Raw genomic sequence first — 27,978 nt, forward strand, 5'->3', positions numbered from 1 at the left:
TCTTGTTGTATTTCAAAAAAAAATCTCTCTTGCCGTTGAATTTTAATATTGTTTTATTTTAATGTTCTGTGTTTTTGTTTTGTTTTTAAACAATACCTTTTGCAGTATTTTTTTTCCTGCAATGTTGACACGTTCAAATTTGCTCCTACTTTGCGTTCAGCTATGTAACTCTTAACATTGGCATTTATAAAACAAAGCCCAGTTACTAAATATATATATATATATTTCTCAAAAGAATTGGTGTGCACACCTGTAACACCTCCAAATTACACGTGAGAATAAAATAACATGTAATAGTGCTCCTAGTAGGTGCTGCTTATTATCTAAGGTCCCACAAGATCCTCAAGAGAGAAATATAAAGAGAAATGACAGAAGCGCAAATAACTAGGAAAAAGATATACATACTAAATAAATAGTAAAAAGGGAAAATGAAGACTATTCTACTAGGTCGAAATCAGAGGTGAATGTCCAATTCAATGAACAGAGAAGAAAACCGGTCCTGAAAATTAATAATAGCACAATATGGTGAAGTACTGTAAAAAAAAGGTTTACTACCCAAAAATAAAATGCCACTTACAATCTGGCAGAGTAAAATCGCACTGTGAGCAACATCCCAATACAGCAATCTGCTCCATGTCGGCTAACGCCGCTTGTTCGGATGGTAAGTAGTCTCTGGTCACACAGCACGCTCTGTCGATTCAGACCACCTAGTCACCAGTCGATTAAGTTAGGGGGCGTGACGGGGCCTGTGCATTGGAGTTGATGCAACTACAGACACAGCTGTGAGGTTTCCACTCCAATGCACAGGCGCCGTCACTCCCCCTGATGTAATCGACTGGTGACGAGGTGGTACGCACAACTTCAGCTTGCCCCGGTGCCGGGAAACAATTACTCTTGCTACATCTGTATAATGTGGTCTCCTTTTTCATTACTTGGCCATTTTGTTTAGCTGCTGCTGCAATTCCTGCTTTCTCATTGTGCCTACGGGTAGTAATAATAAATGATGGATATGAAAAGAATGGTCTGTTTAGTGTCGAATTTTGCTGTGTAAGACCCATTGCAACAAGTTGCTGTTGGGATTTTGTGTTTATTACAGGCTGCAAATGTTGGATCATTTTGCTGAATGTGTCAAGCAAGCTAAAGGAGTTCGCCAGCAGGCTGTGCAGCTGAATATTTTCACAGCTGTGCTTAGTGCACTAAAGGTAGGGACAATACCATACTGATAAATAACATGTAAAATGTACATATGTTTATCACCTCTCTCTGTGATGCACAGAGGATATTTCAAGAATGTAAGGTTTTCTTTGAGGCTTACAGCTCATAACCTGTGTATCGTCTACATACTTTCAATCTATACATTTTATTTCACTTTTAGTGGCAATCAGTGATACCCCTAGGTTAAGCTCCCATTCTAGATCAACATACAAACAGGAAGGGTCTTGAACGTAAATGGAAAACTCCTCTGCACAATCCACAGGAATAATGAGGGAGCAGTGTATTTTTTTAAGTTCCAAATTATTTTCAATCTTTTTTACAGGCCTACAGAAGTAGCCAGTGTAACATCACCCGGCAGCAGGAAATCTCTCCATGGGGGATCCATCAAAAACAAAAAAGTAACCACCACCCTCCCCCCACACACAGAGAGCCATAGCTTTTATGGAGCAACAGCATTTTGCTTTTCTTCGTCCGGCTCTGGCGACAGTCTGGCTACATCTGTACAACAGATGAACAAATGGATAGATATTTCGTTATCACAATAATTTAAACTCGTACTGACACAATGATTATATTGTAACATTACATGCAGTAAAATTGGCTAATTTAAAATTACTATTTTTACTAACATGATACCAGTTTAATTGTTATTGATTATATTGAAACATACCTTACCCACATGTAGGACAAAGATAGGGCGGCACTCTGTATTTCTCAGACAGTAAAAAAATTGTTTCCTCATGAGTACTGTACATCACAAAGGATTTCAGAATTTTTCCACTAGGCTGTGACAACTGTGCTGAATAGCATAAAAGAGAAATGTATTCATGCATCCTTAAAATCGATCAAGAAACTTCTCAACAGGTTTCAATGCGCATTGTCAGTGGATGTCCGGTTGCTACAAATATCACATGATATTTATTGTCAAAATGTCAAGAGCTAAAAAAAAATTATGTTTTGATTTTTGTTTTGGTTGTAAAATATTTTCGTGTTTTGGTTTGACAAAAATTCCATTTGGACCGTGTCCATCCTTAGTATATACAGATTTAGTAAAGTTTATTGCATTAAAGTGGGATATTCTGCGTTATAGTGTGATATGGTATCAGCAGGAGCAATTAAATCTTCTACATCTGTTCTAACCTGGGTGGATTTTTTAACAGGATGACAAGATCCTAGATGAACAACGCACACATTTTTACAGATGACGTTAGAAATTTTAGCGGAAGCAACAAAAAATGTAGTAATAAAGTTCAAATGTATTGAATTATGAGATGATACTTTGTCAGGGCTCCCTGCTTTTGGTCCATCCAATTGAGAAAATATACTGTATACGGGAGATCGGTTTGTAAGGTTTATTTCCCATCTGAGAAATACAGAGTAACATCGTCATATTTGCACTGCAAGTGGGTAAGGTTAGTTTGGTATGACCATGAGCATTATACTACTATGAATCTGCACTGCTCCTTGCCTGAACTGTTAAAGCACAATTTTCAGCATAGAGATCATTAATATTTTTTGGCTGGTTTGCATATGGTACATTAGTAGTTTGCCCATATTCTAGATAAAAATGAAAGCAACAATATTGCAGTTTGAAGATACACTAAGGCCTTGGGAAATGGGAATTGTAACTTAAATAATAAAGCCTGCTCTATTAAAAAAGTTATCTCAACCGGTTACGGTATCAAGAAGAGTTTATGGAAATATATGTAACATTGCAAGAGGCAAGTTGCGGTTTGCATGGTAATTTAATTTTGAATAGCTTACTTTTACTATATGTGCGCTACCTGAAAGATACATTAGTATGTACTTTTGTTTTCAACTACAGCCTAAATTAACTCAAATTAGACCTGTGATACCATAAAGAATTCAAATGATCCTTTCAGCACATGTGATATCAAGTATCTGGTGAGCTGTACCAATCTCCAGCAAAGTGAAGAGTAATTCAAATAGTTATTCTGTTTTTTGTCAACTTTTTAAATATATGTTATTGTTTATGTTCTCTAGACGGCATAGACATGCATCATATGAGGTGTTTGAGTCTGGAATTCATTATGCCTGGGAACTATATTAGTATCTCGTTATTGTGAACTTATTTTGCTTTACCTTTATCAGCGTATGTGATTGAGAGGAGATAAGAAGTAGAAATATGTGAAAGTTGGAGGATTTTTGAAATTCATCAAAAGCATCAATTATGAATATCTTACTTAGAAAGCATCTTGACACCAACTTTCACAAGAAAGTTTTTCTGCCAGTTCTGTGGTGGCATATAATGTATCTCCATTTGCTTGATATACTGTATCTCCATATGCTTCCTATACTGTACCTCAATGTGTTTCATATACTGTGCCTTCATGATCTTCATATACTGTATCTCCATATGCTTCATATACTGTATCTCCATGTACTTAATAATTATACCTCCATGGGCTTCTGATTCTATACAGTATCTCATTGTGCTTCCCATACGGTACCTTCAAGTGCTTCCAATATTGTACATTATGTTCTTCCTATAGTGTACCTCCATATGCTTCCTATACTGTACCTCCATGTGCTTAGTATACTGTACCAACATGTACTTCCTATACTGTACCTCCATGTTCTTCATATACTGTACCTCCATGTGCTTCCTGTACCGCTCCTGCATGTACTTCCTATACTGTATTTCCATGTGCTTTATATGCCCCAAACCCACCTTAGCAAACTTGACACCCTCTACAATTCAATTTGTCATTTCGTTCTCCAATGCAACTACAACACACATCACTGCGAAATGTTCAAAGAACTAGATTGGTCATCACTCGAGTCTAGGCGCAAAGTTCACCTTTTCTGTCTTGCCTTCAAATACTTTCTGGTCAAGCTATCTATGTGAACAAGCTCCTCACCCCTACCACATGCAGCACTTATCATCTGAGATCAGACTCCAAAAGACTGTTCATGGTCCCAAGGCTCAACAAAGTATCCGGCCGCACCTCCTTCTCTTACCGTGCACCCCAAAACTGGAAAAACATACTGGAGACTCTCACATTCGCCAGTCTAAGTTCTTTCAAAACTAAGGCTGTCTCACATTTTAATCTGGTCTGTAACTGTTACATAAGCTTATAATATACATCTTCTCTAACTGTGCATGCAATCTATTGTACAGTATATAATGTATACCCTGTTCATTTATGTAACTGTATTTGTAACCATGTATTATTTGTCATATTAACTATGTCCAGGACATACTTGAAAACGAGAGGTAACTCTCAATGTATTACTTCCTGGTAAAACATTTTATAAATAAATAAATAAAATAATACAGTGCAGTACATCCATATTCTTTATATGCTGTACCTCCATGTGGTTCCTATACTGTAACTCCATGTGGTTCCTTACAGCACCTCCCATGTGCGTCATATACTGTACCTCCATGTGCTTCCTATACTGCTCCTCCATGTATTTCCATGTGCTTCAAATACTGTACATACATTTATTTATTTATTTATTTATGGGAAAGGGTACTATGTTTTTCCCCACCAATCTAATGAATCGTTTTATGATCATTGTGTTCTACCTTTGGCACCCTGGCATAAATATACTTTATTGATGTTTCCCAGCAATCTGCATTCAAGTTTACTCAAATTAAATACATAAAACATACACAATGTGAAATAAAATTGTAAATTAAATCAGTGGGTTTTGACCTTATGATTTTTTGTTTTTTTTACATTGTTATGTTAAAGCTTGGGTTATGTCGAGATGTAAAAAATGATGGTCTTTAATATGGGCATTTTTTTTAGTTGATTTTTGACAATGGAGAAATTACACAATCTGTCTGATTCATTAGTAAATGATTTGCAGATCCCCATAGTTTAAAATCCCTGCTCAGATATACTGAATTATTATACTGACTATATTTAGGAACTTTACGCAAGAAAAACATTTCTGACTAATACTTGATAACAGTATACATTCCAAATTTACATATAACAAACTCAAATAATTATTAAAAAAAAAAAAAAAAAAAAAACAACACTTGGGTATTAACCCGTTGAGTACCGAGTCTCCTGAACCGCAGCACTATTGAATCTGCATGTGTCCCATAAAGCTTGGAGCTGACACCACTGATATATAAGCCATACAGTCATTAGTGAGGAAAGCAGTGATAATGCAGGCAGTGGGCTGGTCAATCCATAGAGATACAGCGGAGCCTCTTCAAAGAAAAGACCCCAAAGTAAATCACAGTGCGGTGCCAAGTAGCCTCACAACTGCCTAAAACATAACTGCATGTATTATTGTGTACTCACGACACCCGTTCTGCACTGTAGCTACAAGAACGCTCCGGTGGCCATCTCTGCTCCTCGTGGTGTCGGCGTGCTCCTATCCGGAAATGACGTGTAAAAGGGAGGATTTGGTAACCGTGGTCACAGCACTCCACACAACCAACGCTTGGAAAATTCAAAAAACTTTATTAAGCTCCACAGTGAGCATACATAGTAATAATAGTAATAATAATAATATACAACGCTTTTCTGTTACAGGCTTGTTACACTGATTGCAACACTTGTATCTATACAAGTGAGCATACATAGTAATAATAGTAATAATAATAATATACAACGCTTTTCTGTTACAGGCTTGTTACACTGATTGCAACACTTGTATCTATACGAGTCTGAGGGAAGGGATAACACCTTTGAAAGTGACACAGTCCCAGGAGTTGCTATTTGGTTATGAGCATAGACCATTTAACACCACGTTACTATATACAGTGCGATACTTATATTTATCTGTGTAGTGCTGTCAACATTGTGTACTACTAAGTCTGATACAGCTACCTTATTTTTGCCTACGCAGTATGCATTTGATACTATGTGTTTAGTTCATGAGCATCATATGTCCTAAATAACACGCAGGAGTCTATGGGGTTAACCTCCCTTATATGTTCCATAGGAGATTACTAGCTTTACTATTATCCCTATCTTTGACTCCCTTCGCTCCTCCGAGGGGTCAGTTCATAGCCATATTTTATCCATTTGAGTGTAATTATTAAATTTAAAGATGTATTAAAACTTTTTTGTTTTTTGCGCCGTTTTCGATTTTAGTTTCAGGTATAGGGGATTCTTAACCTTATAGCCCTAGAAACATACACCATTGGTTTAGAGTGCAGTTATAGGGGTACCATTTGAACTTCTTTGTTCACTCTTTCTAATATTGACCTCATACCTCTTTGCACCTAACGTTTTATGGACCTACGGTATAATAGGTGAGCAGTTCTTCACAATCCTTATGTGGTTAAGAGACAATAATAAACGTATGAAGTTCTATAGGGAACACACTTACATTTGAACAACAAATCTTCAAATGGGGATGGGGGGACCTCTTGATGATACCTCAAAATAGGGAAGAGAAGGGAAACATAGTATAACACTGTTTATTAACAACAAATTAAAAAGAGATTGAAATCTAACAAGCGGCCAATAAATAATGGCATAGAGAGGAGGTGTCTCCAGACTCCACAGATCGTCCTCCAGAATATTTGGTTGTCTCTTGTGGATTCTGTTCCAGCTGGTAAGATGGTAATGCGAGGATGCAGTTAACAGCAGGGGGGTCTTCCGGAACTCGTGCACAGACCGGATTTCCTCTCATATCTCCCTTTCAGGAACGTAGTTTCCTGGATCTGCTTCAGTGTCCCCACTGGAGGAAATAAGAGGCTGAAGGAACCCTGAAGCAGATCCAGGAAACTACGTTCCTGAAAGGGAGACCTGCCTGACGTCCACGGAAGCAGAGGATACCACGAGGGTTTCGTGTTACACCGGAGGCGACCAGGACTCAGAAGGCTCCAAGTACAAATTCTCTCCCCTGCATGCATCCTATCTACTTCTAGTAAGTAGGCATTTCATTGAGCTTTGATCATAAGGGCACATTTGGCAACTAGATTTACTGCGCAATGTCCTGTTTCTCTGCTCTATGTCATACATCTGCAGGTTGAATATATCGTGAGGAGGACTGTTCACTCTTTGCTCTGTGAACTGTGATTTTGATACCATATATCACCAGATGACCACTCAAGATTGGGAACAATAGTCTGTATATTTGGACTTTAATATCATTTCACTGTATTTACACATGCGCCAGGTTTATGTCTATTTTTGTATTTATATTCTTGTTTTGAGGTTTATTTTGGGATATTCCTCAGTAGATTACCAGGCTGCTTTAGTTGTGCACTGCACTTATTAATTCACATATGCACTGCATAGTTTTAATTTAGGTATAGCGCTTGTCACAGTATATTTTGTATTTTTATTGTTGTTATCTCCCACTGTACAGCTGCTCACCTCACATAATACCCTTTTCACCTTTGTCATTAGTATGGCTCTTTTCACTAATAGAGCACTTAGAGGTGGCAATTTTGATGGGGTCTTTGATGAAAATCCAGACTGTATGGATCTGGAAATAGAAAATCTAGAAACGCAGTTCTCAAAATTAGAGAAACTATTACATCAGGAAGTTAAGCAAACTTGGGACTCTTACGCTCTTAAAAAATATCTGGAGTGCAAGAGAATCCCAAGGGGCTTAAGAGTTTTAAAAGTCCCCACGTTAGATAAAGATAAAGAAAGTTTCATGGAGGAGTGGAATTTCTATCTGGACCAATGTTCGGTTAATCTCATACAGTTACTGTAGTGATCAAACAAAGAGCCTCTACTTTGGAGATCATTGACAGTGAGATTAATCAGATTAAGGAGAATCTGGAACCCTTTATGGAACTAAAGGAATATAAGGAACTAGAGGACAAAGTGATTTTAAGAATAGAAAAATTGGATAGAGAAACCAAATTGAATAAGCAAATTAAATTTGCAAGAGACAAAAAAGATTATCACGAAAATAAACAACGTAACTGGAAAAGAGAACAGGTGACAGTCCCAACAGATAATGTAGAAGGAGTAATTAATACAGCACCACCGGTAATTAAAACAAGTAAAGTGTCTCATAAAAACTCCAATTCTAAACATGCTCAAAGTAAGAAGAATGAGACAAAGACAGATAAAAAAGATACAAAAGATCTGAAGAACCCAGAAAACAGTCATACAAGATATGAATCATTTAGATCACAGACATCTGAGGGAGATCAAACTTGTAGAAAATATAGGGAGAGATCACCACTATGGAGATCAAATGAAAGAGAAGATAGAGATGGAGAAAGTAATAAAAGATTTGTTCCTCTTTTTTTTAGAGCAACGCAGAGGTCACAAGCCCTTTTACGAAGCCAGGAGAGAGAGCAGGAGAGAGTGGCAAGGACCCAGGGAGTTAGAAAGAAAAAGATCACGAGCAGACGTCTCAGAGGAAAGAGAGGAGGAACAAGAAAACAGAAAAAGAACAAATGCAGGCAGAGATTGGTAAAAAAACAGAATATCTTTAATCTTAGTGATCACAAACTTTCAGATGTTGAGACAAAAGTATTAGAAAAGGGACTCACTTTTGCTCAAGTCCAGGGACCTAACATGTTTAAAACATTTATTGATGTACATAAATATGTTAGGAAGTTAACACTAAAGAAGTATTTTATCAAAGATGCAGTCACTAGAGCTGTTAACATGGACACAGCAAGTACAAACGCAGTGAAGTCCCCATTGACTGCATTTAAGAAAAGTTCAACATTTTACCCTAAGATGTGTAAAGGGAAGTTTATAGACACCTTTGCGGACATGGTCATAGGAGACTTAGAAAACTTGAGCCAAGACTTCAAATGTAAAAAACAAAATATGACCACAAATGAGAAGGAAGCAGTAAAATCATTATCAAATAATCATCAGATAGTGATCAAGCCAGCTGATAAAGGTGGTGGGATAGTAGTCATGAACAGGGACTACTATCAGGAAGAATCCCAACGAATATTAAGTGATGGGGAAACCTATCAAACACTTAAAAATAACCCCACAAAGGAATATGGTATTCAGTTATCTGAATGGCTGGCAAAAGGGTATGATACGGGTATTATCAGTAAAAAAGAGTTGGAGTCCTTATTGATAGAACAACCTAAAACACCACTCTTCTATTTTATCCCGAAGATCCACAAAAATCCCTTGAAACCCCCAGGTAGACCTATCATCTCAGGGGTAGGGTCCCTAACATCCAACCTATCTCAATTTGTGGATCATCTATTACAGAAGTATGTGGTAGAAATACCATCACATCTCAAGGACACGTTGCATGTGTTACGAACCATTGAAGATCTAACATGGGAAGAAGATCTGATTTGGGTCACATGCGACGTGGTGTCCCTTTACACTATTATAGACCATGAAAAGGGTCTGAAGGCCATAGAGTGGGTTTTGAATAAAGATACCAACATGGAATCTTCAGTTAAAATATTCATTATAGAAGCCATCAGGTATATACTCACCCACAATTATTTCTCTCATGATGGCTGCTATTACCTCCAGACGTGTGGCACCGCGATGGGTACCAGGTTTGCACCAAGTTATGCTAACATTTTTATGGGCATGTGGGAAGAAAATTACATCCTTAACCACAACCCATATGGTGCAAACCTGGTACTCTGGAAACGCTACATCGATGATGTGCTATGCGTCTGGAAGGGCACTAAAGAAGATTTAGAGGCCTTCAAAGAACATCTTAATACAAACGACTATAATATACAATTCACGTTTAGTACTAGTCCACAGTCTATAAACTTCCTGGATCTAACCCTCTACACTGTTAATAATGAGATACACACAAAAACTTATTACAAAGAGGTGAATGCCAACTCCTATGTCTTGGCATCCAGCCACCACCATCCCCATTGGTTAAAAAATATCCCAAAATTACAAGCGCTTAGGGTAAAAAGAAACTGTTCACAATTGGAAGTGTATAAGGAACAAATTGAGGACGTGGGTAATAAGTTTAAAGATAGGAAATACAATGGGAAAGTTGTTAAAAATGCTATTGAGCAAGCTAACAACACAGAAAGGGCTTCCTTGATCCATCCGGTTAAAAAAGTAGCTGCTAATGCAAATAAAGTATTTCTCCCTTTCATCACACAATTTAACGGTATGTCTAGGGAGATATCCAAAGTGTTTAATAAACACTGGGGGATCCTACAAAGAGATCCTATTCTACAATCCATATTACCTGACAAACCGCAAATTGTGTATAAAAAAGCTCAAAACTTAAAATCCCAGCTGGCCCCTAGTTGCCCAAAAAACATCAAGGATTGGGACAAACAATGTGTTTAAAAGAACTTAAAGGTTATTTTCCATGTAAGAAGTGCATTGGTTGTAGTTATGGATCAAAATGTAAAGAATTCAAATCCAATGTAACCGGTAAAAGTTTTGAAATCCGTTCATTTATTAATTGCAAATCTAATTTCTGTATTTACCTTTTAGAATGTCCCTGTAAATTACAATATGTGGGCAGGACGGGGAGACCACTGAAACGAAGATTTGTCGAACATGTGTACAATATTAAAAATGGTTTGGAAACACACAGTGTTTCCAACCATTTTAAATTGCACCATAATCAATCACCAGAGGGGCTCACATGTATCGGCATAGATTGCCCCAAGGTGGGTATCAGAGGGGGTGATAGACTACAGAGGGTTTCACAGCAAGAAACCTTCTGGATCTATACTCTCAAGACCCTCTCCCCGAAAGGGTTAAACATCGATTTTGATTTAGCATCATTCCTTTGATGCACTGGAACCAATCATTTATTTTCTCATCCAATGTAATTTCATATGTTTTTATACATGGTTTTATACATTTTTACTGTATTTGCATCAAGTGATCCCATGAATCCTAATTGAGTCAGGGAGTCGCTTCAGAGGTGATTAAGCTTATACCCATCTGATGGTAATTATCAGCAAGTGGAATCACCCTGTTACTTTTTGGCCCAAAGTGGCTCCTGTATACGAGGGGTTAAACTGGGGCTATATATTGCACACGGGATTGATGAGGCTCCACAATCCCCTGACGAAGTGACGTTCCCCATCACGAAACGCGTAGTGAGGAGCCTAAGAGGTACTGCCCGACACACTCAAGCTGCTAGTCATTGAAGAGGAGACGGTGACGTCATCCAAACCGCGCCGGAATCCCGCGAGGTACACGCGGCACCGAGGAGGACATTCAAAGACTGAGTGCGGCGTTTGGGTTGTGCTGGGTCGGGCACTTCTTTGTTTTTACACTCACCGTCTTTTGTGAGTATTTTATTTGTTAGAGGTAGGCGTCATTAAAGTTTTTTATTATTGCGCAATCCTTTCCCTCTTTTGTCCCCACTGGAGGAAATAAGAGGCTGAAGGAACCCTGAAGCAGATCCAGGAAACTACGTTCCTGAAAGGGAGACCTGCCTGACGTCCACGGAAGCAGAGGATACCACGAGGGGTTCGTGTTACACCAGAGGCGACCAGGACTCAGAAGGCTCCAAGTACAGATTCTCTCCCCTGCATGCATCCTATCTACTTCTAGTAAGTAGGCATTTCATTGAGCTTTGATCATAAGGGCACATTTGGCAACTAGATATACTGCGCAATGTCCTGTTTCTCTGCTCTATGTCATACATCTGCAGGTTGAATATATCGTGAGGAGGACTGTTCACTCTTTGCTCTGTGAACTGTGATTTTGATACCATATATCACCAGATGACCACTCAAGATTGGGAACAATAGTCTGTATATTTGGACTTTAATATCATTTCACATCATTTCACTGTATTTACACATGCGCCAGGTTTATGTCTATTTTTGTATTTATATATCTTGTAACATACTGTATATAAATGGTGTTCTTCTCTCAAATGCTTATCTAACATCTCTATGTGATGGGAAGTTGGCAATAGGTGTTCAAGAAGAAGTATAGTGGCACTTGTGTAGGTAGGTTTAACCATACTATGAAAACTTGAAAAATATACTTGGCATAAAGTTGGAAAGGTATTTATATACATTCAAATAAGGATGGCTGCCAAGAACGGTAAGGCCACAACCACCAAATATGGAAGTTACTGAAAATCAATGGCCCTCATTTTCCAGAGGCTGGATTGTCCCTGGGCCTGACAGCATTAAGGAACAAGGCATGAAGGCAAAAAGTGCTAAGAATCCCCAGAAGTTAAACAAAAGCTGTCATTCAAACCTAAATCTGACAACCGGCAACTGCCGGAATCTCTCCAGTGAAGCAGTGCTGCATGAACTGGAAGACAAAGTTGAAAAGATGAAATGGGATATTCCTGGCTTTACTAAAGTACGAATAAAAGATGAAGGCTGCATTCAGCTCAAATGCAGTCACCTATTCTATTACAGAAGTAAAAAAATGGAGGAATTTGTGTAGTAAGCTTCATCATTAACACGAGAACAACTGTGGAGTATGAAAGCTAATGAGAAAGAGAAGCCACAATCCTCATTTAGTTGACAAAGACATACAGGTTTCCAAGCGTATGCCCCAGCATCACGTCACACAGGCTATGAAGGGGAATCTTTTTACTAAGAAGTCAACCACTTTAGCAACAAAAGAAAGTATCACCTCAAGTTATTTATGGGAGATTTCAATGCAAAGATGGGTGGGTGCCCAGCAGAAAGATTAAGCATCAGTTGGTAAGTATAAAGTAAAAGGAATGAACGTGGAGACAGATTGGTAGAATTTGCACAATGTGAAAACTTTTACATCATGAATTCATAGTTCAAGAAGAATCCAAATAGAAAATGGACATGGAATCGACCCAATGGGATCAAGAATGAAATTGCTTATTTCCTAGCTGACAAGAAACACGTGATTAAAGACTGCAAAATGCTTAATAGTTTTGACAGAAGGAGTGATCACAGATTGGTTAGCTGCAAATTACATCTGAATCCGAAGAAGGAAAGACGAAAACTGTTTAAAAAGAAGACAAAACCAATCAACATCAATAACCTCATGAACAATAGCAGAGAATTTAATCTAGAATTGAAAAATGATTTAATTTTACACAAAATATATGGGGACGCTTTAACAAACAATTATGACGAATTTATGAAGATAGTAATTGCTTTCTGCACATTCAACTACAGAGGAGACAACATGAAATAAAACAATTCCAACATGCAAGAACAAGAATTGAATATGCATATTTGTGTAAGATAATCCGCAAAAATATAATGGAAGATGTAACAAAATTTTACTGCGATACAGTGAAGAAGATTATCGAAGATAATAAAAGCTTAAATAAGACAAAGCAGCGACTTTTGCTTCTTCCCAATCATATCACTGCATTCAAACAAGATGATGGATTAACAATAAAAGACAGTGTGCTTATCATAAATGCGTTGAGGACATGAAATTGTACGAGAACACAGAACATGAAATTGTATGAGAACACAGATTATACCCTGTTTTAACTAACAGACAATGTGTGAAAATAAACCATGAATGATGTACCATGCATACTTCCAGAAGAAGTTGCAAAACTCTCTGCTATATCATCCTGGATGGCCCTCCGTCGCCTTAAACTCAACATGGCTAAAACAGAGCTCCTCATACTTCCTCCCAAACCTGGCCCTACTACCTCCTTCCACATTACTGTTGGAACTACGATCATTCACCCAGTAGCCGAAGCACGCTGCCTAGGGGTCACACTCGACTCCTCCTCACATTCGCCCCTCACATTCAAAACATTTCTAAAACCTGTCGCTTTTTCCTCCGCAATATCACAAAGATACGCCCTTTCCTCTGTTGCTCGACTGCTAAAACTCTGACTCAGGCCCTCATTCTCTCCCGTCTTGATTACTGTAACTTCCTGCTGTCCGGCCTTCCTGCCTCTCACCTGTCTCCCCTACAATCTATCCTAAACACTACTGCCAGAATCACTCTACTCTTTCCTAGATCTGTCTCAGCATCTCCCCTCATGAAATTCCTCTCCTGGCTTCTGATCAAATCCCGCATCCCACACTCCATTCTTCTCACTTTTAAAGCTTTACACTCTTCTGCCCCTCCTTACATCTCAGCCCTAATTTCTCGTTATGCACCATCCAGACTCTTGCGTTCTTCTCAAGGAAGTCTTCTTTCTACCCCCTTTGTATCTAAAGCCCTCTCCCGCCTTAAACCTTTTTCACTGACTGCCCCAAACCTCTGGAATGCCCTTCCCCTCAGTACCTGACGAGCACCCTCTCTATCCACCTTTAAGACCCACCTTAAGACACACTTGCTTAAAGAAGCATATGAATAGCACTGTGGATATTCTGAACATGATACATAAAGCTTGGCCCCCTGCAGACGCACTTACCAGAACTCCCTCCTACTGTCTCTGTATGTTCTCCCTACCTAACAATTAGACTGTAAGCTCCTCGGGGCAGGGACTCCTTTTCCTTAATGTTACTTTTATGTCTGAAGCACTTATTCCCATGACCTGTTATTTATATTTTCTGTTAATTATTTGATTACCACATGTATTACAACTGTGAAGCGCTATGTACATTAATGGCGCTATATAAATAAAGACATACAATACAATACAAAAGCAATAAAATCCATGAAGAATGGGAAGGATCAAGGGGGAAATGGAATTACTGAAATATTGAAAGAGTCTAGGAAAGAAGAAGAGAAAATCCTTGCATAAACTCTTTAGATGCTGGTGGAAGAACAGGAATATTCCAGAGCAATTGAGCAATGTTATAGTTATCCTGATACATATAGTATGTTGACAGGTCCCCCTGTTACCTCCAGGCTGCATGAGGGGGATGGTTGTGTGGTTGCTGCAGGGAGATTGTGAACTGGCGAGCGGGTCGCCGGTGCTCCGCAGAGGGCGCCGCCATTTTGTGTGTGCGCGTGCATGTGCAGAGAAGTCTCGCGCATGCGCAGATAGTATCTAGAGTTACGGCAGCCATCTTTGTACACCAGGTGCATGCGCAGTATAATGCCAGCGGCGACCATTACACCCATAGATCCGCTGGGAACTGCAAGTCCCAGCAGCCTCAGGGGCTGCAGACCACATGTTGTCGGGCGGCTTTTATAGGGTGTATTAGAAATGTTCCCGCCAAAGTGTAATTATAAATTCTCACGTGTGCTTCCCTCATTTAATCAGTTCATCATTTCACCAGATCAACAGTTCAGCACTTAACCCCTACAGTACCATAGCTATGCTGTGAACTAAAACATATCTAAAAGAAGTAAAAACACAATTATAGTGAAGTGGTTGAGTCCTTCCATAGACTGTCACACACCGTTGAAAAAAATGAACATACACGAACTTTACGGGACACAATTGTAAGAACTTAATTCAGTTCACTTATATTAGCAATAATAATATATGGATTGTAATCACACTGCACGGGAGCAGGGCCTCTCCTAAACTGAAGCAGGTTGACTTCAGCCTCGGGGACCCCCTACTTCAGGAGATACAGGCCCCGTTATGGGGTGCCGGTATCCCCTGCACTTGTAAAGCTCCCGCGTCACGTGACATTTACATTCTGCAGGGGATACCGGCACCCCATAACGGGGCCTATATCTCCTGAAGTAGGGGGTCCCCAAACCTGAAACCAATGCGGTTCAGCTCAGGAGACCCCCTGCTCATGTACACTAGTATTAAAAATCATATTTGTACAGCACGATCGCCTGTAAGAGCCGTGCATTGAGACGCAGCGTCTCCATATAGTTCTTACAGGCTGCTTTGTTTATAATAGTTATCATGCTATCTAACTTTAAGCACGATATCAGGGGGGGAAGAAGGTGATCGCGTGATATGGCCCTTTTGGGCAAGGCAGGCCAAAAACGCGCCAAACAGCCTTAGTGAATAGCGCTTATGGCTTCACCCTTTTTCGCCCGAGTGATGTAACCCATTTCAGCGCTAATTAACGTAGCTTAGTGAATCGGCCCCACTGTCACCAACGCCTTTTACAGCAACACTTGAAAAATTATTCAAGACAGGAGATTGGATTTGGAAGAAAAAGTATTCACAATCAACGGTTAATTCTCATGCCACCTATGATTTGCAAATGAGATTTTTATTTTTGCCAAAAGCTCCGAAGACCTCAAGCAATAAATCAGAGAACTTACCGAAGCAAGTAAGAAAGTGGGACTCCACATGAATCTCAACAAGACCAAGGGATATGCAACAAATGTGTAAAATCTGAAAAAAGCAAAATAAATGGAATAGAAGTAGAAGACGTTGGAAGGTGTGATAAGCGCAGATAACGTGCTATCACATGAAAAGTCCCATTGACTTTAATGGGGCTTTTCATCAGCACTATCACATTTTACAGAATAAGGGCCTATGTCTACATGACTGGCAAGTAACAATGAATGGGAACCTTTTGAATGAACTCAACATGAGAATGAAGATGGGATTAAATGAATTTGGAACAAACTGGAAAGTTCCCTTGAAAGATTTTCCTATGTGCCTGCAGAGAAAAGTTTTGACCAATGTGTTCTGCATGTTCTCACGTACATACGTGAAACTTGGACCCTAAATGCAAAGATCATTCAGAAGTTTCATACAACTCAAAGATGTATGGAGTGATGTATTCTGGGTATTACCTGAAGAGACATGAGAATGATAGAATGGGTTCAAAACCAAACAAAAGTCTGTGACACTATTACAAGGGTAAACGTTTTGTAATGGCAGTGGCAGGACATATTTCAAGAACAAATTACCATTGTTGGACAATAATATTACTCACCTGGATTCCAAGTTAAAGTAAAAGACTAAGACGATGACCAAAAGTGAGATGGGAAAATTAACAGTATATATTTGTTGGAGCAACTTGGAGAAGAGTGTCTTGCAACCACATTACCTGGAAGATCATTGGGGAGGCCTTCATCCAGCAGTGGATCGACTAGGGGTGAAGAGGATGATATGGTATACACTTCAACGTCTCTGTACATTCAGGGGATTAGATATTTATTATCCCATGAATATTACATATTTTAAAATGATGATGAGAATGTCTATGCACGTCTAAATTTCTGCAGCTTACAGTATTTTATATTAAGTCTTTTAGTCAATCTTGTGCTTCAGGGTTTAATGTAGCTACAGATGCAGCCACCAGTATTTGACTATTTGTCTGGGAAAATACTGTGGCAATCTCACAGTAAATGCTGCAACATTTCTGTGAGATTCTGCAGCCAGACTAATGGCCCATCGGATTAACACAGCGGGGGTCTCAGTTTGAATGGGACCTTCAGGGACCCCCACGATGTTAATTCAATGGGCCATTCATCTGGCTGCAGAAATCTCACCAAAATGTTGCAGTTTTCTGGGAGATTGCCCCAGATTTTCCAAGGCAAGTGGTCAGATACTGGTGACTGCATCTGTACAGTTTTAAAAATACAATATATTGGGGTCATGGCAGGTCAACAGGACTTAATTTGGGGGGGCCATCACTAAAAGTGACACGTGTCATTTAGAAGGCAATACATGATAGCCAGATACTATGCTCTCAGCATTAAAGAAAAATAAACGTTCTTGAATGATTACTGGTGAATCCCAGAGAGAGGTGACCCACAGGTCACGCCTTAGTTGGAGGACTTTATTGGAAATTAGGATATTCGGTGATAACCTCTACGCTACAGTGCAACGATTACAGATATCTGAATATTATAAAGAGACGCATGCAATGAGACCACATATGACATGAGAAAGAGGTGCCAAAGACAGACATCCATTTGTCATTCAAAATTAAGCTTGTTACAGCCATCATAATCGCCTGAATCTATTGATATGGCTCACGTCTGTCTAAGTATTGGGGGAAATTAAGCTATGAGCATTTAAATCTTGAGGCAAGATTCTAAATGCCGCTTTAGAGCAGGTTTTTTTTCTCTATCGTAAAACCATCAATTTAGCAGCTGATTTATGACAGGGGTGGGTTTATGTGGTTTCAATGGGGAAAAACATAGTACATAAGTCTTAGCAGGGTATTATGAAAATCAGAATTCAACAGAGGTATGATGGATGTTTTGGGATGAAACACTTGGATTTCCATTTTTCTACACCAGTGACCTCTCTGGAGAAAACCCTGACATATGGTAACGTAATGTATTGGGATTTCTGTTTTATGTTTTATCCTGTTATTTTAAGAAACTGTACTGCATTTACTGTAATTGTATGTTCTTGTAATGATCTTTTTCTGTAATCTAAAGCACTGTATTCTTTTATAATATATATATATATATATATATATATATATATATATATATATATATATATATATATATAGGCAATACGATACCGTATGAGCGAATATCAGAGGCAGCACTCCACGAGGTAGTCAAAAAAGATTTGTATTTAGTGAGACATCATATCCAACATTTTGGTCCTACACACGGGACCTTTCTGAAGGTGATGTACATACAGAGTGCAATAGAACACATATAAATACCCTACCAAACCATGACAAACAGGTGCAACACATAATTTAATTCAAACAATAACTTACATGCTAAATGCAGGACCCTCCCATTGCAACCAAACCATCAGGCGTTAACTGAAACGAAATGATGCACCCGTCCCGTGAAACGCACTCACAGCGCATGCAGGGGTCAAGGGTTATAGGCTATAAGTCAAATCATCTCCGTCGCGTGTCTCAGAGCCAGAGGGGGCGCATGTAACCAATGAAACGCATGTCTGCACATGCGCGAGCCGCGAGCTGGTGAAGGGAGAGTGTAATGCGTGTGGAGCTGACAGGATAACCATTGCGCATGCGCGAACCGCGGGAATTAAATAAATAATAAGCGCAACTGCAGGCGAAGTGGTCCTTCGCGATCTGAGCGTCTCAGGGCATGAATGGTGATCATGTTGCTTGCTAACTAATGTGATAACTCATAAACAGTTGTTAAACTGTGTGTAGCAACTAGCTTTAATCAAGGAAGAGGGGGAATAAGCCTAAACAGGCTGAATAAAGGCATGTGTAAATGCCTAATGCTGTATAAAGGTAAAATACAGTGTCAATGCTAGCAACATTGGCCAATGGCATCATAGGCTGGTCATTACAATAAAACAAGCATGAAAAATGTGGCACAAACAACAACACCCATAATAAAATGCAGTACAGTGGTACCCATAAATGTGAACATATATATACTGAGATGCTCTGGCTTAATTAAAAAATATTCATAAATAAATCATCATACAAACTAATGACCTGACTGGTGTGGCTTCATTAGGTAAGAGCCAGACCATGCATAACAGAAATGGCACACATAGTAGATTGGTCACTGTATAAGACTTAATTGGCAGATAATGTAGTTAATTGCACCTTGGCAATCAGGCGCACAATCAGATACTAAATATATCGGATAAAGCTAAAGAGTCAGTCCAAACTAGTTGCAATAGTTCCATGCATGCATGTCTGCAGTGTGACGAAACGCGTAGAGCTGTGACGTCATTGCGATTGTATTGGTGTATTTGGAGTCCCTGGCTTCCCTGCGCTCCGGCTGGCGGTAATTTCAAGTGTTAGCAATCATTGTATGAGGGAGCAAAGGACGTGCAGGCATTGGATGCCTTTATATCTTGCTGCCAATTCATGGTGAACCTGGGCTGTTTACATCCACTCTTTAAACCTGGGACTCACCATACCACCGCAGATGACCACAATAGAGATTTCTCTCCCACGAATGGTTCTGTTTGAAATCCTGTAAGTGCACATTCTTATGGGTTGCTGATTTTTTAAATAAATGTACCTTATTTTTTACTCAGTTACGTGCTATGGAGCTTGCGCTTTTGTTTGTTTTTTGTTCATATATATTTATATATATATATATATATATATATATATATTGATATATGTGTGGCAACAGAGAAAGAGTCCCTAAAGAAGCACTCAGGTTTACCAAAGTAACCAAAATTTATTAAGTATCACATATGACATAAGAACACAATACGGAAAAATTGCTTCACGTGTCCGCAAGAGACTTCAAAGATGCACAAGCCAACAACAAAGGCATATAAATACTCAATATGTAAACGCATGTAATAGGTAGATAAGAGTAATGATACTCAATAGCAAGTTTACATATGAAAGAATGGCAAGGCTGATAGCCAACTATTTGCTGCAAATAGGTAGTAAATAAAGGAGCGATCCTAACCTGACACTATTGTGGTGTATAGTGACACATAACAGAGACAAATGGATGTAAGAAAATGAACATTATGAAGTGTATTATGTCTTATCCACACTGTGGTGAAATACACTGCTCTTCATACTAAAGCTAGCATATATGTGCCATAATGAAATAATTAAGGTCACGCTGACAATGTAAGTAATGACTGGCCATAAATGGAAAAAGTCACAGTCAAAAGATGTCAAATAAACACAGTAAGAGTATTCAGGCAAAATAACAGTCTTGCAATTATAACCATCTCAATCTTGAGGGTGCATAGCATCAAAGTCACATGGGGTATAGCTACGTGCTCTCAAAGAAGAGAGAAACAGGGGGTCCCACCAGGCGCTGACACTTCTACATGTTTCGACCCTTGTCTTAAACTTGGAGTGGTAAGGCAGCTAGAGCGACATGCAATTTTTAAAAGAAAAGCTTCGCGCCAAAACAGGAACAATCAGCTAGTTTAATATGCATCAGATGTTGCTCCGATCTCCTTCACCTTCCATCTCAAATCGTGAGTGACGTCGTCCGCTAAAGGAGTTACCAACGTGGTGACGCATCCCATGACAACCAAAGAAGCCCGGGTTTCCCTCTGAGCTCGTTCACATCACCCACTCTGGCGCTTGCTCTTGCCATTCTTTCATGTGTAAACTTACTATTGAGTATTATTACTCTTATCTACCTATTACATGCATTTACATACTGAGTATTTATATGCCTTTGTTGTTGGCTTGTGCATCTTTGAAGTCTCTTGCGGACACGTGAAGGGAGTCTACGCTATGTTTTAAGCATTAGATTACCCTAGGTAGGGGAAACAACTGGGGCTCAAATATATGAGAATCACTATAGAGAAAGAAATCCACTGATATAAATCCGGAATACTTTCTTTAATCCAGTAAAGTAAAGTGAACAAGAAGCAGAAAGGAACCCTTATGCAAGCCTTGACCATGTGAGTTTAAAATTACTGTATGGAGGATTTAGCATTGAACTGCGGTCATCTGATCATATATGTATTCAAACGCATAGAGATTACCACTTGAGTACAACATATGAGTCCAGCATGTAAGTCCAGCAACAATTGGAATGGTACACACAGTTAAATTAACAATGATAGTCACTCCCTAGTCAGAGACACATTCACAGGAGTTTCTTCACTTGAAGGGTAAAGGGTCCTTAACATAACCATGCTGCAAGCTTAAGCCTATAGGGAACCATGTTAATGGTTTTGAAGCAAAAGGTGGCACTGTGTGCTCATTTGCGTGTCATTTCCCAGAATCTCTTGCTGCAGTGGAAGTGCTGTGTGCAGGGTGATAATGGTGATAATGGTGATAATGGTGAAAGGCAGGGTTGCAGACCTGTCTAAGACATGCAAATGAGCATACAGTAATATTTCCATTTGCTATATATATATATATATATATATATATAAAACATTTTTGTGTGTAGTGCTTTTGCACGAGTTCCTGAATCCTAAGCAAATATGTTTTAAAGAGTTATAGGAGTTTATGATAAATAAAAGCAGCGAAGGTAGCCAGCTTATCTTTATAACATAAAATTACAGAAATTATAGGCAAATTGGCTTGAAAATAATAGTGATATTACTTTTTATTTAGTGCTTATAGTATACACCGTGCTATATATAGCCTGTTTCAGTATTAATACAGAGAATGTTTTTAGTTTCCAGTGTTAGAATATTTCTAGCTATTATTATAATCACAACATATGTATATTACAAAGGGAACGGTAGGGTTACGTAGAGTTGAATAATGTTAAACATAATAAATATATGCTTAATAAAGGGTTAAACATAACATAATCCTAGAAGCATTTTCCTCATTGGACAACAGAAAAAGTTGATTAGAATGAGTTACATTTGAAGAGTATACTTGGCAATCTAAGTACAATATGTTTCTTTGGTTAATGCAAAAGTGCTTTAAACAAATAACTTTCCACAATTGTGCTCACGTGGTTCTGGAAAATTACATTATGAAGATGATTTGACGTTATTTTAATAGACATCACAGAAAGATCTGTATTTTTCTGTGCTAGAGGAATTTAGCAAATTATCTCTAGCATGGAAAATGCCTCTTGAATAGGGATCTACTGTAGAAAAGTACCAGATACTTATGGAAACCAAAACGGTTTAAAATGCCTTAAAAAATCTATGTACACATACATTGCCTATTATAGGTTTTTTATTTAATAAATGTGCTTTTTTGTTATTCACTATTCAGATGGTTCCCTAATGGAATGATAGAAATTACTCATTAGATAAAATAGCAGCAATACACTATATAAGTTTTAAATGGCGGTATTCAAAGACCCAATGTCAGTAACACACCTCGATTCCACATTAACTGCCATTGACTTCCATAGCAGTTAAGATCGGATCAGAATATGATACCAGACATTGGCACTTAGAATAAATACTCTAGGGAAGATTTTAGATTGATTTTGCTGCACCTCAAGTAGTAGTAATACACAGTATACTGGTAAAGTCCATTGCAAGGCTGGGAAATCCAATCTTGTCTTCCAACTTAGCACAATACTTAATTAGATCAGACACTGCTTGCATGCTGAACTTCTCTTCGTAAACTATTCCCTAAATTGATGACAGGACTCTATGAAGTGATGTACCCTCTGCAGCAACTGACTGACTCGTACCCTTCCCCCCACCCCCTTCCCTCCGATGGTTACAGTTTTTAGTACCGGTGCACCAATTCCTATTATTACAAGAAACATATATTTTAGCCATTACCTAAATGCATACCGTAATAGCCATTTTTGGAATTTCCCTCTTTTTTTAAGAGAGATTTTGCAACTTTGATTTAGTTATTCGTAGATTGATCACATAATTCTAGTATTACTGTAAGTAGAATTATTGAACTATGGGGCCGATTCTTCAAGCTCCAATGTTGGAAACTGCACACCACTCTGGCATTAACTGCCATTGACTTCAATGACCGTTAATGCTGGTGAATCCTGGCCTATATGTTTTTTCCTGCAACTGTATTGAAGTATACTTTTTAGTATTTGGCCATTTAGCATAATTTTTTTACATTTTCTAAACATCAATAAATCAATGAATATTACATTTACACAATGAACATGTATTGCTACACAATGTCACAGCTTTGGAATTTTTGCTATGACACATTGGAAAGGATAACCATAAAGGTGCTATCCCCTTTAAGAAACAACTGCATAATAATTATTGCTTTTTTTACCTTCAGGAAGAGGAAATAGGATAGTGGAACGTAGCAGAATAGAATGAAATAAACTGAAATTCTAGTCTGATGATGACACTGTCCTCACTTGGAAAGGAGAGGCAATAAACTTAGGAATTAGGATACTGGGAGAGAAATGGCTGTGGCAATTATTGATACTAATAATAATAATATGTTCTTGTATAGTGCTGCTAGTTTTACGTAGCACTTTACAGAGACATTTTACAGGCACAAGTCCCTGCCCCATGGAGCTTACAATCTATTTTTGGTGCCTGAGGCACAGGGTGATAAAGTGACTTGCCCAAGGTCACAAGAACCATGTTCCCCAGCTGCAAACTCAGTGTCTTTACTCACTGAACCACTCCTTATACTAAATATAAATTAACTATAAATGGTGACCTATCAGCTACGAGAATAGTATCTACATATCCTGGCTTGTCTAAATTGGAGTCAGCTTAAGTATTAATCAGGTACAGTAGAATGTATCAGAATATAGAAATTCATAAAGATCAACATAACAGTGAAAGCTGTCCAATACTATAGCCCACATAGATTTAGTTATAAAAACCCACCATTTCAACAAAATTGGAACAGGCATACTGTATTGTCACCCTATTGACAAATATGTTAAGGTATGTCAACAAATACAGCAACCAAGGGGTTAACTTTCATTTTAATAAAAATTATTCTCTGTCTCCTGGTCATGGTGTCTGAAGGAGCTGTTTAGCAAGTGAAGACACTGACTGTAAACAATAACACTGACTTTGAATCAGGGAAACCTAGTTCAATTCCCGGTGTCACCTCCTTGTGATGTTTATTTACCTGTTCCTCAGTAAACAAGCACTGTTCAGTTTTCGTATATTAACTCTAAAATTGGATAAGGACGTCTTTGTGCTCTAATAGAACCTAATAACTTTTTGAAGAGATTAACTGCATTTTTTAACACATTTAACTAAATTGGGTTTTTGTGTTAATTACATATTTTTCCAGTAAACAGGGGACCAAGAACTCCTGAGGATGGTAAATTATCCATGGTGGTAGCATATTGAGGTGTAGTGTGACGGATTTTGGGGAGATAACCCTCAGGAGGTGAGTGAGTCTGTTGGATTGCTGGTTGTTTTAACCTCTTTGATATACACAGACACGTGCACACAGGCATGGCGTTCCTGACACACATGCATTGGCATATTTCACTTGGTTCTAAGCTCTGTCACACACTGCTTGTTAAGCTCCTCAATCCTTAAGATTTGAAAACAATTAAGGGGAGAATTAAGAATTTTTATGAGATACACATACCAGATATTTTGTCTTCCATCTATGATGTGCTCTATGAATTCATTAATTTACTCCTACTTCCACAGTCACTTTAAGTCTATTTACATACCACTTCAAAAAAAATTGAAGTAGGGCTCCATTCTCCCAGTGTTTTTTGTTTTTTTTCCACAAATACTTTTATTTGAGTCACATGCATCTTGTATACATTTGCCTTGGTGTTTAAAAAATAATAATACATATTTGGTTATACAAATTATATTTAAGTTTACAGTTTCCGTTCATCAACATACATGTGCGTGAAAGGGTAGGGGGAACGATCACAACTTTTTCTGTTATATTCTCTTGGTTTGGTGCTCGTTATTTAGTAATATATCATCGTCCCTCCCCCCCCCCCCTTGCTTTTATTGTCCCACAGAAACGCTTGGTTTCTGTTTTTTATCTTTCTGTGTTGTTTTATTTTCATTAAAATTAGTTTTACCCTGAAGACCCTAGTGTCCTTTGTATGTTAATTCCATCTTCACTACTAGCTGTATCAGGAACAGAAGAAGAAAGATACCGCTAGGAGTGTGTACTCACACTGGCCCGTGTGAGTATTGAGTTATATTTTCACTATTTATACCCTTGTACCCCATCCTTTCATCACTTGCCTCTGATCGGGTAATACCCCTACATGAGCAAGATACCAAGATAAGAACAAACTCACATTAGCCCGTGTGAGTGCTAGATTATCACATTGTCCAGTGGTTTATAGCCACGTTACCCTTCCCCCCCCATTGACGTATATATGCATATGTTTTAATCCTATCCCCCTTCTCTATTTACACGAGAGGAAATCCCCCTGGAGCGGCACCCTGAACTAATGAAGATAGCGACATAGACAACAAGAAGAAGTACCTACACCGCAAGGAGAAAAGCATCAACGGCAGAACACGGGATTCCCAAAGAAACCTTGATGTGACTGAGCTTACACAAGGCCGTGTAAGTTATATATACTTTTATCTCACCAACTCATTAATACATACAAACCTATGTGTGTTTTCCCTTCCAATTAGACATTAGCCACCTGAGCCACCTAATTTGCTCATGGTAACTACTGCTTCACCTTAAATAGCATTTATTAGATCCATACCGTTGCCTGTTTCCAACTATTGTGCTCCCCCATCCCCCCTTTTTATATTCATATCATCCCATAGGCCTGTCACTTGAATGTACGTCTTTGTCTCTTTTTTCTAGTTTTTATTTATTTATTATATATATTTTTCAACTTCTGATAAAGCCTGCTCTATCAGCTCTGTGTTCACCCCTTGCAGTATGTTTATTCGACTCCATTTTCTCTTCTTTTCCTCATCTCTGTTCCTTACATCGTTATTCATTATTTATTTTTTTAAATGCAGTTTCACTATTTGGGTTCTATATTCCTGAATTACGTCTGTAAAGTGAAGATGATCAGTGATATATACACATTCGGACATGCATACACAGATACATAATACGTAAAAAGGACCTCTGCCATTTGCCATTAAGATAAATTGTGATGACATCTGCTACAACTAAGGTGGAAAAGTTTCACATATACTTGAAAGGTTAATGAGTTAATAAAAAATAAAAATAAAATTTAAGTTGCAATCCTACCAAACATAATATTTAAAAAAAAATTGTTCATAGTGCTCTTTCAGTTAACTTCTTTTTTTTCTTCACCTTCAGCCTCCAATTGCAATTAAATTCCTTCTACCTATTGCCATCACTCTTCTTCCACTTGTAAGATACCACATATCCTTCTTTTATAAAGAAGTTACATAAACTAAAGCATTATCTTTGGGTGTACAGTACCAAATACTTAGAGTGCAAAGTTCTGTTAGCGATATTTGCACTGAAGAAGTGTATATTTGTTTTAGGTTCTGGTAATTAGTAATACAGGCATACCGCGCATTAACGTACGCAATGGGACCGGAGCATGTATGTAAAGTGAAAATGTACTTAAAGTGAAGCACTACCTTTTCCCCACTTATCGATGCATGTACTGTACTGCAATCGTCATATACGTGCATAACTGATGTAAATAACACATGTGTAACAGGCTCTATAGTTTCCCCGCTTGCGCACAGCTTCGGTACAGGTAGGGAGCCGGTATTGCTGTTCAGGACGTGCTGACAGGCGCATGCGTGAGCTGCTGTTTGCCTATTAAATGAGATGTACTTACTCGCGAGTGTACTTAAAGTGAGTGTCCTTAAACCGGGGTATGCCTGTACAAAATTAAGAACATTTATTGTAGAGATTTAATACATAAAGAAAATTTAGCGCAGACCTTTCAAAATCTCACTGGTCTATTTGACTATTGTGGTACACATTAAAAACCTCAAAGGTGTATTTTCAAAGTCCTGCACATCATAGAAATATTAACAACAGATACGGGTCATTTGGCTCACCAGATGTGGTATATAAAATAAAATGATAGATTGTACAAGATATACCCTTATAGGGTTCCCTTGTGTCTATCACAAACATGTTTGATACAGTTTGACTCTAGTATGTATATTGCAACATAAAATAAAAGCCCACTATGTGGATGTTGAGTGGCAGTAATTAAACTGATGAGATCTGTGCTGTCACTTAACAATTCAGGTACACAGTTATTAGTATTAGGATGGATGTAACTTAGAAAAGGGAGAGATTAATAAATTGGGCTTCAAAAGTAGAGATGTGAAAAAATTTTATTCCCACTACTACTATTATGACCACATAAAAGACACTTGATTCTTTACTGTAGCTGACAAAGGCATTGCTAATAAATTAGGTCTACAATTTTAAAGGGGAATTGCAGCAAATATACAAAGGTATTTTCGTTGGGTTATTCCGCAGATGCCAATTTCACATAATAGGCATCACCAATGGCTTTTTAACTCAATAGCTATTTTTACCACTTAATGCGCTTTCTTTTGTCAGTGGGCAAGTTTCTTCAGGGCATGTTGAGAAGCACACAAGTAATCTTAGCACTCAACAGTTATTATTACATAATGAGGTATTTCAGTCGTAGGCCAAAGTTGAAATCATCCCACAAGTTAAATAGTCAATATCACTTTCCCTGTGTAAATCCAGTTGGTTTCAGAGTAAATCTATTTTTTAAATGTACATTCACTTCTATAATCATGTGCTTAAAGCAGAAAAACATGTGATATCTTATGGGTTTTTTTTTTTTTTTAAATAAATCAGTTACGTCATATTAG

At 38.3% G+C, this 27,978-nt stretch overlaps 1 protein-coding gene and 1 long non-coding RNA gene across 2 annotated transcripts in view; both read left to right on the forward strand.

Annotated features, from left to right (window-relative positions):
- The window catches only part of LOC142492334 (HEAT repeat-containing protein 5B-like), a 45,549-nt gene extending 40,666 nt beyond the window's left edge, over positions 1–4,883 (forward strand). Inside the window, 2 exon segments of the mRNA XM_075594987.1 lie at positions 1,097–1,202; positions 1,538–4,883. Of these exon segments, the coding sequence (XP_075451102.1) occupies positions 1,097–1,202; positions 1,538–1,651 (220 nt within the window). The 3' untranslated portion in view covers positions 1,652–4,883.
- Positions 4,884–11,072: 6,189 nt separating this feature from the next.
- Positions 11,073–11,989, forward strand: LOC142492009 (uncharacterized). The gene is made up of 2 exons (XR_012800659.1): positions 11,073–11,659; positions 11,761–11,989. It is a non-coding gene; the product is annotated as an uncharacterized LOC142492009 (long non-coding RNA).
- Positions 11,990–27,978: the final 15,989 nt, after the last annotated feature.

This window comes from Ascaphus truei, chromosome 4, assembly GCF_040206685.1.
Source record: "Ascaphus truei isolate aAscTru1 chromosome 4, aAscTru1.hap1, whole genome shotgun sequence".
Taxonomy (NCBI): Eukaryota; Metazoa; Chordata; class Amphibia; order Anura; family Ascaphidae; genus Ascaphus; species Ascaphus truei.